The sequence below is a fragment of the Babylonia areolata genome, chromosome 20, assembly GCF_041734735.1.
Source record: "Babylonia areolata isolate BAREFJ2019XMU chromosome 20, ASM4173473v1, whole genome shotgun sequence".
Lineage (NCBI taxonomy): Eukaryota > Metazoa > Mollusca > Gastropoda > Neogastropoda > Buccinidae > Babylonia > Babylonia areolata.
In genome coordinates this window covers 55,702,101-55,715,262 of record NC_134895.1, presented here as the reverse complement: position 1 = coordinate 55,715,262, position 13,162 = coordinate 55,702,101, and the positions used below count along the sequence as shown (strand labels likewise).

At 37.0% G+C, this 13,162-nt stretch overlaps 1 protein-coding gene across 1 annotated transcript in view; it reads right to left on the bottom strand.

The window, feature by feature from the left end:
• Positions 1-13,162, bottom strand: part of LOC143294745 (glycine dehydrogenase (decarboxylating), mitochondrial-like) — a 101,626-nt gene that overhangs the window by 3,179 nt on the left and 85,285 nt on the right. Inside the window, exons 19-22 of the mRNA XM_076606203.1 lie at positions 5,322-5,417; positions 4,397-4,504; positions 1,665-1,729; positions 369-449 (exon numbers count right to left, since the gene is read on the bottom strand). Coding sequence (XP_076462318.1) covers positions 369-449; positions 1,665-1,729; positions 4,397-4,504; positions 5,322-5,417 — 350 coding nt within the window. The remainder of the gene's footprint in view (positions 1-368; positions 450-1,664; positions 1,730-4,396; positions 4,505-5,321; positions 5,418-13,162) is intronic.

Here is a 13,162-nt window from a genome sequence, read left to right as displayed (position 1 = left end):
TTTTCCCTAATACATTAAAAGAAACACAAAATTCTTTACCATGCTTTTTCTGCTCACTGCGCACACACGAACAAACAAATGTATCAGAAAGATATCTCCTAGTCTGTGGTACAGTGGTTAGGCCTGACTCCAGATAACAGAAGTGAGGTTATGGGTTTAAATCTCTTCACAATCCAAAATATGGTACGGTTTGTCATATACATATACTCAAAATGTGTTTTGGTTTGTTCATCTGATGACATCCAAAATTGATTTTACTATTTTAACAAACCATTTCTTGAAGTTGAACCACTGCAGCCATTTTCTTAGAGATAATGATATTTGTAGTGAAGAAAAAGCGAGGTCGTGAAATAGTTCACTTGGCTTACCGCAGGGAAAGCACCAACTTCCCGGGAGTACGGACGATCCCAACTGCTGCTGATGATGTCACTCTGTGTGTGTGGCGCCATCTGCAAAAGGAAAAAAACAAAACAAAAAACATTTCATGTAATGAAAAGAATTAAGCTTTGGAAAGTTTCGAAGCACAAAGGAAAAGTCTGCTAGATGAGCTAGGCATTCCCCCCTTGTTATCAAACAGTAGACAGAAAATCATCGGCCCCGAAGACAGAGTATGGCTGCCTACATGGCAGGGTAAAAACGGTCATAAACTTAAAAAGCCCACTTGTACATATGAGTGAATGTGGGAGGCTGCAGCCCACGACGGCAAAAGAAGGAAAAGATGGTGAAGAAAGCCTTTCCCCAATTCTGCTATGACCCAAGGAAAAGATGGTGATGAAAGCCTTTCCCAACATCTGCTATGACCCAAGGAAAAGATGGTGAAGAAAGCCTTTCCCCAATTCTGCTTTGACCCAAGGAAAAGATGGTGAAGAAAGCCTTTCCAAACATCTGCTATGACCCAAGGAAAAGATGGTGAAGAAAGCCTTTCCCCAATTCTGCTATCACCCAAGGAAAAGATGGTGAAGAAAGCCTTTCCCAACATCTGCTATGACTCAAAGAAAAGATGGTGAAGAAAGCCTTTCCAAACATCTGCTGTGACCCAAGGAAAAGATGGTGAAGAAAGCCTTTCCCAACATCTGCTATGACCCAAGGAAAAGATGGTGAAGAAAGCCTTTCCCCAATTCTGCTATGACCCAAGGAAAAGATGGTGAAGAAAGCCTTTCCCAACATCTGCTGACCCATCACCCCTGTTGTGGCGGAAAGAGCAAGGTGGCTGAACGGTCAAGACACTCATCTTCCAATGCAATGTCCGTCAGGGCCTGGGTTCCAATACAGCTCTTGCCCCTTCTCCCAAGTCTGACTGGAAAATCAAACTGAATGTCTAGACTTTCAGATGCAAACTGAGCATCTGGTCTTTCAGATGAGATGAAAAACTGCGGTCCCATGTGCAGCACACACTTGGCGCAATATAAAAGAACCCACGGCAACAAAAGTGTTGTCCTCTAACAAAATTCTGAAAAAGACATCCACTCTGATCAGTACACAAATATATATACATGCACTCAAGGCCTGACTAGCATGTTGGGCTATGCTGCTGCCAGCCATCTGCCTGGCAGATATTGTGTAGCGTATATGGATTTGTCCAAACGTAGTGACGCCTCCTTGAGAAACTGAAACTGGTTGATTTTTTTCAAAATGTGTCTAAGATTTCCAAACAGCACACCCACCTTCAGAGGATTGACAGTCTTGTCCATCCTTCCGTCCTCAATGTCCTGTATCTCCTTTCTGATAGCTGCACACACAAACATTATCCTGTATCTCCTTTCTGATAGCTGCACACACAAACATTATCCTGTATCTCCTTTCTGATAGCTGCACACACACATTATCCTGTATCTCCTTTCTGATAGCTGCACACACACACTGTCCTGTATCTCCTTTCTGATAGCTGCACACACACACACATTATCCTGTATCTCCTTTCTGATAGCTGCACACACACACATTATCCTGTATCTCCTTTCTGATAGCTGCACACACAAACATTATCCTGTATCTCCTTTCTGATAGCTGCACACACACACATTATCCTGTATCTCCTTTCTGATAGCTGCACACACAAACATTATCCTGTATCTCCTTTCTGATAGCTGCACACACACACACACATTATCCTGTATCTCCTTTCTGATAGCTGCACACACACACATTATCCTGTATCTCCTTTCTGATTGCTGCACACACAAACACTGTCCTGTATCTCCTTTCTGATAGCTGCACACACAAACATTATCCTGTATCTCCTTTCTGATAGCTGCACACACAAACATTATCCTGTATCTCCTTTCTGATAGCTGCACACAAACATTATCCTGTATCTCCTTTCTGACAGCTGCACACACACACTGTCCTGTATCTCCTTTCTGATCGCTGCACACACACACACACTGTCCTGTATCTCCTTTCTGATAGCTGCACACACACACACACTGTCCTGTATCTCCTTTCTGATAGCTGCACACACACACACAAACATTATCCTGTATCTCCTTTCTGATAGCTGCACACACACACATTATCCTGTATCTCCTTTCTGATAGCTGCACACACACACATTATCCTGTATCTCCTTTCTGATAGCTGCACACACACACATTATCCCGTATCTCCTTTCTGATAGCTGCACACACAAACATTGTCCTGTATCTCCTTTCTGATAGCTGCACACACACACACACACATTATCCCGTATCTCCTTTCTGATAGCTGCACACACACACATTATCCTGCATCTCCTTTCTGATAGCTGCACACACAAACATTATCCTGTATCTCCTTTCTGATAGCTGCACACACACAAACATTATCCTGTATCTCCTTTCTGATAGCTGCACACACAAACATTATCCTGTATCTCCTTTCTGATAGCTGCACACACAAACATTATCCTGTATCTCCTTTCTGATAGCTGCACACACACACACACACACTATCCTGTATCTCCTTTCTGATAGCTGCACACACACAAACATTATCCTGTATCTCCTTTCTGATAGCTGCACACACACACACACACATTATCCTGTATCTCCTTTCTGATAGCTGCACACACACACAAACATTATCCTGTATCTCCTTTCTGATAGCTGCACACACACACAAACATTATCCTGTATCTCCTTTCTGATAGCTGCACACACAAACATTATAAGCTATAAACAAAATCACTTTATACTCAACAACAAAATCACTTCACTTCATACTGACCAAAATCACTTCACACTCAACAACAAAATCACTTCACACTCAACAACAAAATCACTTCACACTCAACAACAAAATCACTTCACTCAACAACAAAATCACTTCACTCAACAACAAAATCACTTCACTTCACACTCAACAATGAAATCACTTCACTCAACAACAAAATACTCAACCACAAAATCACTTCACTCAACAACAAAATCACTTCACTCAACAACAAAATCACTTCACTCAACAACAAAATCACTTCACTTCACACTCAACAACAAAATCACTTCACTCAACAACAAAATCACTTCACTTTACACTCAACAACAAAATCACTTCACTCAACAACAAAATCACTTCACTCAACAACAAAATCACTTCACTTTACACTCAACAACAAAATCACTTCACTTCACACTCAACAACAAAATCACTTCACTTTACACTCAACAACAACATCACTTCACTCAACAACAAAATCGTTTCACTTCACACTCAACAACAAAATCACTTCATACTCAACAACAAAATCACTTCACTCAACAACAAAATCGTTTCACTTCACACTCAACAACAAAATCACTTCACTCAACAACAAAATCACTTCATACTCAACAACAAAATCACTTCACTTCACACTCAACAACAAAATCACTTCACACTCAACAACATCACTTCACTCAACAAAAAAATCACTTCACACTAAAAAATCACTTCACACTCAACAACATCACTTCACTCAAGAACAAAATCACTTCACACTCAACAACAAAATCACTTCACACTCAAAAATCACTTCACACTCAACAACATCATTTCACTCAACAACAAAATCACTTCACACTCAACAACATCACTTCATACTCAACAACAAAATCACTTCACACTCAAAAATCACTTCACACTCAACAACATCACTTCACTCAACAACAAAATCACTTCACACTCAACATCACTTCACTCAACAACAAAATCACTTCACACTCAACAACATCACTTCACTCAACAACAAAATCACTTCACACTCAACAACATCACTTCACTCAACAACAAAATCACTTCACACTCAACAACATCACTTCACTCAACAACAAAATCACTTCACACTCAACAACATCACTTCACTCAACAACAAAATCACTTCACACTCAACAAATGAAGCAACGACCAATCACTACCAATCCAAGGTGTCAGACGGTCTCACCAATCAAAGCGTCACAGAAGCGATCCAGTTCCGCCTTGTTTTCCGATTCCGTGGGTTCGATCATCAGCGACCCAGTCACAGGCCATGACAGAGTGGGTGCATGGAAACCTGTGTCACAACATGACAGACATGACATGGAAACCTGTGACACAGCATGACATGGAAACCTGTGTCACAACATGACAGACATGACATGGAAACCTGTGTCACAGCACGACAGACATGACATGGAAACCTGTGTCACAGCATGACAGACATGACATGGAAACCTGTGTCACAACATGACAGACATGACATGGAAACCTGTATCACAGCATGTCACATCTCATGACAAATCGAGTTGTGCATGCTTAACCCCCTCCTTGTTCCCCCACCCCATCCAGCCAGAGAGCAGTGTGGGTTGTGCTGTTTGCACGTGGGTCTGGGGTGGATCTTGGTTCAGGTTGTCACTGAACTGAGATCAACCTTTCTTTGCCAGTCAGCGGCAAGATTCTGGGCTTTTCGTCCGCCACTGTCACAGGAAGCAGTCGTGCATGTGGTGTTCTCTTCACGGCTGTTTGCCCGGGTTCTGCACTCAGTAGTGGGGATCTTTTTCCCCCCGAGTGGCTCCCGTTCTTCTGTGTTCTTGGTGTTCTGTGTTCTTCCAGCCTTGGGGTGATAGTACCTCTTCTGGAAGGTAAGAGGAGACTGTAGAGACAGTTCTAACCTGTGTTCTGTCTGTTCGTCTTGCGTTCACGTCCGTGAATGAGAGAGAGAGAAGGGGTGGGGGTTGTGTGAATGATATTTAAGTAATTACAAAATTTTTGCTGTTTTATGTGCATGTGTAGGATGCATATGCATTTTAAACATAAATTTTATAAGAATGTGATACCCCAAGACATGCTAACCATAAACCCCTCCCCCGCCCCCCTCCTGAGTTGCTGACCATAATCCTGCAGTCTCTTGGCAATGTCAGTGGCTTCCACCCCCGTGGTTTTCTTGAACACGCGGCAGTCGATGATGAACTCATGGGCACAGAAACCTGCAGCAAAGACCACAAACAACACGACACGTGAAAACAACACACAGGAAGTACAAACACCACGACACGTGAAAACAACACACAGGAAATACAAACAACACGACACGTGAAAACAACACACAGGAAATACAACACGACACGTGAAAACAACACACAGGAAATACAAACAACACGACACGTGAAAACAACACACAGGAAATACACCACGACACGTGAAAACAACACACAGGAAATACAAACAACACGACACGTGAAAACAACACACAGAAAATACAAACAACACGACACGTGAAAACAACACACAGGAAATTCAAACACCACAACATGTGAAAACAACACACAGGAAATACAAACAACACGACACGTGAAAACGACACACAGGAAATACAAACAACACGACACGTGAAAACAACACACAGAAAATACAAACAACACGACACGTGAAAACAACACACAGGAAATTCAAACACCACAACATGTGAAAACAACACACAGGAAATACAAACAACACGACACGTGAAAACAACACACAGGAAATTCAAACACCACAACACGTGAAAACAACACACAGGAAATACAAACAACACGACACGTGAAAACAACACACAGGAAATACAAACAACACACGTGAAAACAACACACAGGAAATACAAACAACACGACACGTGAAAACAACACACAGGAAATACAAACAACACGACACTTGAAAACACCACACAGGAAATACAACACGACATGTGAAAACAACACACAGGAAATACAAACAACACGACACGTGAAAACGACACACAGGAAATACAAACAACACGACACGTGAAAACAACACACAGAAAATACAAACAACACGACACGTGAAAACAACACACAGGAAATTCAAACACCACAACATGTGAAAACAACACACAGGAAATACAAACAACACGACACGTGAAAACAACACACAGGAAATTCAAACACCACAACACGTGAAAACAACACACAGGAAATACAAACAACACGACACGTGAAAACAACACACAGGAAATACAAACAACACACGTGAAAACAACACACAGGAAATACAAACAACACGACACGTGAAAACAACACACAGGAAATACAAACAACACGACACGTGAAAACAACACACAGGAAATACAAACAACACGACACTTGAAAACACCACACAGGAAATACAACACGACATGTGAAAACAACACACAGGAAATACAAACAACACGACACGTGAAAACAACACACAGGAAATACAAACAACACGACACTTGAAAACACCACACAGGAAATTCACAAGCACCCATCAAATATTGTGTCAGTGGAAAATGCTTTAACTTCTTTTTCATAATTAGATCATCTATCTATCTATCTATATTTATATATTATTCATCTTTTTAGACATTTTGCTATTGCACATATTCTTTAAGCTCTATGCGCCATGCATTATATGATCTACGCGCTATATGTCATATGCTCTATGCACAATATATTACATGCTCTATGCACTATATATTATTTATCTGCATATGGTGTACAAACACAGGTACTTTCTTTCATCTCCACCCTTAACACTGGGTCATTCGGGCGCCACACAGAACAATAATAATAATAATAATGATAATAATAATGGTATTTATATTGCGCTGAATCTTGTGCAGAGACAAAACAAAGCGCTTTCGCACCAGTCATTCACATGCATGCGTAACTCTAAAACTGGAGAAACTGAAGACAAAGAAGAGGCAGGGAAGGCAGGCTATTCTGGGAAGAGGTGGGTTTTAAGGCCAGACTTGAAAGAGCTGAGTGTGGAGACTTGACGAAGCGAAAGAGGAAGTTCATTCCAGTTGCAAGGTCCAGAGACAGAGAAAGAACGGTGACCAACGGTCGAGAGCTTGAATCTGGGTATGCGTAAACAGAGTGGATCCGAAGCTGATTGTAGTGAACAACTGTTCACCAGATTCCTGCAGGTCTGTGTGTTGTGTGTCAAAGCCTGGGTCTCTCCATGAAGAACAGCCAACACTTTACACACAGGACTTTGTGGTGACAAAAAAGAAATATAACACAATAATACAACAACAAAAAAGACACAACACAATACAATAAAATATAATATACAAAACAAAACAGTATGGACACAATACAAATATAATGCAATATGACACAGTATGATACAATACAATACAATACAATACAAAATGACACAAATCGATACATGTACAATGACCATGACATTCAGTGCAGATATAATATACAATATACAACAGTAGGACACAGTACAAATACAGTGCAACACAACACTGTATGATACAATAACAACTCAACATAACACAGTATGATACAATAACAACACAACACAGTATGATACAATAACAACTCAACACAACACAGTATGATACAATAACAACTCAACATAACACAGTATGATACAATAACAACACAACACAGTATGATACAATAACAACTCAACACAACACAGTATGATACAATAACAACTCAACATAACACAGTATGATACAATAACAACACAACACAGTATGATACAATAACAACTCAACATAACACAGTATGATACAATAACAACACAACACAGTATGATACAATAACAACTCAACACAACACAGTATGATACAATAACAACTCAACACAACACAGTATGATACAATAACAACTCAACATAACACAGTATGATACAATAAAAACACAACACAGTATGATACAATAACAACTCAACACAACACAGTATGATACAATAACAACTCAACATAACACAGTATGATACAATAACAACTCAATACAACACAGTATGATACAATAACAACTCAATACAACACAGTATGATACAATAACAACTCAACACAACACAGTATGATACAATAACAACACAACACAACACAGTATGATACAATAACAACTCAACACAGTATGATACAATAACAACTCAACACAACACAGTATGATACAATAACAACTCAACATAACACAGTATGATACAATAACAACACAACACAGTATGATACAATAACAACTCAACACAACACAGTATGATACAATAACAACTCAATACAACACAGTATGATACAATAACAACTCAATACAACACAGTATGATACAATAACAACTCAACACAACACAGTATGATACAATAACAACACAACACAGTATGATACAATAACAACTCAACACAGTATGATACAATAACAACTCAACACAGTATGATACAATAACAACACAACACAGTATGATACAATAACAACTCAACACAGTATGATACAATAACAACTCAACACAGTATGATACAATAACAACTCAATACAACACAGTATGATACAATAACAACACAACACAACACAGTATGATACAATAACAACTCAACACAACACAGTATGATACAATAACAACACAACACAGTATGATACAATAACAACTCAACACAGTATGATACAATAACAACTCAACACAGTATGATACAATAACAACTCAACACAACACAGTATGATACAATAACAACTCAACACAACACAGTATGATACAATAACAACTCAACACAGTATGATACAATAACAACTCAACACAACACAGTATGATACAATAACAACACAACTCAACACAGTATGATACAATAACAACACAACACAACACAGTATGATACAATAACAACACAACACAACACAGTATGATACAATAACAACTCAACACAGTATGATACAATAACAACTCAACACAACACAGTATGATACAATAACAACTCAACACAACACAGTATGATACAATAACAACACAACACAACACAGTATGATACAATAACAACTCAACACAACACAGTATGATACAATAACAACACAACACAACACAGTATGATACAATAACAACTCAACACAGTATGATACAATAACAACTCAACACAGTATGATACAATAACAACACAACACAACACAGTATGATACAATAACAACACAACTCAACACAGTATGATACAATAACAACACAACACAACACAGTATGATACAATAACAACACAACACAGTATGATACAATAACAACACAACACAACACAGTATGATACAATAACAACTCAACACAACACAGTATGATACAATAACAACTCAACACAACACAGTATGATACAATAACAACACAACACAGTATGATACAATAACAACACAACACAACACAGTATGATACAATAACAACACAACTCAACACAGTATGATACAATAACAACTCAACACAACACAGTATGATACAATAACAACTCAACACAACACAGTATGATACAATAACAACACAACACAACACAGTATGATACAATAACAACTCAACACAACACAGTATGATACAATAACAACACAACACAGTATGATACAATAACAACACAACACAGTATGATACAATAACAACACAACTCAACACAGTATGATACAATAACAACACAACACAACACAGTATGATACAATAACAACTCAACACAACACAGTATGATACAATAACAACACAACATAACACAGTATGATACAATAACAACTCAACACAACACAGTATGATACAATAACAACTCAATACAACACAGTATGATACAATAACAACACAACACAGTATGATACAATAACAACACAACACAACACAGTATGATACAATAACAACTCAACACAACACAGTATGATACAATAACAACACAACACAACACAGTATGATACAATAACAACTCAACACAGTATGATACAATAACAACACAACACAACACAGTATGATACAATAACAACTCAACACAACACAGTATGATACAATAACAACACAACACAGTATGATACAATAACAACTCAACACAACACAGTATGATACAATAACAACACAACACAGTATGATACAATAACAACTCAACACAACACAGTATGATACAATAACAACACAACACAGTATGATACAATAACAACTCAACACAACACAGTATGATACAATAACAACACAACACAGTATGATACAATAACAACTCAACACAACACAGTATGATACAATAACAACTCAACACAACACAGTATGATACAATAACAACACAACACAGTATGATACAATAACAACTCAACACAACACAGTATGATACAATAACAACACACAACACAGTATGATACAATAACAACTCAACACAACACAGTATGATACAATAACAACACAACACAGTATGATACAATAACAACACAACACAGTATGATACAATAACAACACAACACAGTATGATACAATAACAACTCAACACAACACAGTATGATACAATAACAACAACACAACACAGTATGATACAATAACAACACAACACAGTATGATACAATAACAACTCAACACAACACAGTATGATACAATAACAACTCAACACAACACAGTATGATACAATAACAACTCAACACAACACAGTATGATACAATAACAACTCAACACAACACAGTATGATACAATAACAACTCAACACAACACAGTATGATACAATAACAACACAACACAGTATGATACAATAACAACTCAACACAACACAGTATGATACAATAACAACTCAACACAACACAGTATGATACAATAACAACTCAACAACACAGTATGATACAATAACAACACAACACAGTATGATACAATAACAACTCAACACAACACAGTATGATACAATAACAACTCAACACAACACAGTATGATACAATAACAACTCAACACAACACAGTATGATACAATAACAACACAACACAGTATGATACAATAACAACTCAACACAACACAGTATGATACAATAACAACACAACACAGTATGATACAATAACAAACAACACAGTATGATACAATAACAACTCAACACAACACAGTATGATACAATAACAACACAACACAGTATGATACAATAACAACTCAACACAACACAGTATGATACAATAACAACACAACACAACACAGTATGATACAATAACAACACAACACAGTATGATACAATAACAACTCAACACAACACAGTATGATACAATAACAACTCAACACAACACAGTATGATACAATAACAACACAACACAGTATGATACAATAACAACACAACACAGTATGATACAATAACAACTCAACACAACACAGTATGATACAATAACAACACAACACAGTATGATACAATAACAACTCAACACAACACAGTATGATACAATAACAACACAACACAACACAGTATGATACAATAACAACTCAACACAACACAGTATGATACAATAACAACACAACACAACACAGTATGATACAATAACAACACAACACAGTATGATACAATAACAACACAACACAACACAGTATGATACAATAACAACACAACACAGTATGATACAATAACAACACAACACAGTATGATACAATAACAACTCAACACAACACAGTATGATACAATAACAACACAACACAACACAGTATGATACAATAACAACTCAACACAACACAGTATGATACAATAACAACACAACACAGTATGATACAATAACAACTCAACACAACACAGTATGATACAATAACAAATCAACACAACACAGTATGATACAATAACAACACAACACAACACAGTATGATACAATAACAACTCAACACAACACAGTATGATACAATAACAACTCAATACAACACAGTATGATACAATAACAACACAACACAGTATGATACAATAACAACACAACACAGTATGATACAATAACAACTCAACACAACACAGTATGATACAATAACAACTCAACACAACACAGTATGATACAATAACAACACAACACAGTATGATACAATAACAACTCAATACAACACAGTATGATACAATAACAACACAACACAGTATGATACAATAACAACTCAACACAACACAGTATGATACAATAACAACTCAACATAACACAGTATGATACAATAACAACACAACACAACACAGTATGATACAATAACAACACAACACAGTATGATACAATAACAACACAACATAACACAGTATGATACAATAACAACTCAACACAACACAGTATGATACAATAACAACTCAACATACACATAAACATACAATCACAAACACAGTATGATACAATAACAACTCAACATAACACAGTATGATACAATAAACAACAACACACACAGTATGATACAATCAACAAACAGATGTCAATACACCACACAACACAGTATGATACAATAACAACTCATACAACACAGTATGATACAATAACAACACAACACAGTATGATACAATAACAACTCACAAACACAGTATGATACAATAACAACACACACACAGTATGATACAATACAACTCAACAACAGTATACCACAACACAGTATGATACAATAACAACCAAACAACAGTATGATACAATAACACAAATACAACACGTATGATACAATAACAACCAACACAACACAGTATGATACAATACAACACAACACGATGATATAACACAGTTGATATAACAATCAACAGTATGTCATACAACACAACACAGTATGATACAATAACAACACAACACAGTATGATACAATAACAACTCAACACAACACAGTATGATACAATAACAACTCAACACAACACAGTATGATACAATAACAACTCAACACAGTATGATACAATAACAACTCAACACAGTATGATACAATAACAACTCAACACAACACAGTATGATACAATAACAACTCAACACAACACAGTATGATACAATAACAACTCAACACAACACAGTATGATACAATAACAACTCAACACAACACAGTAT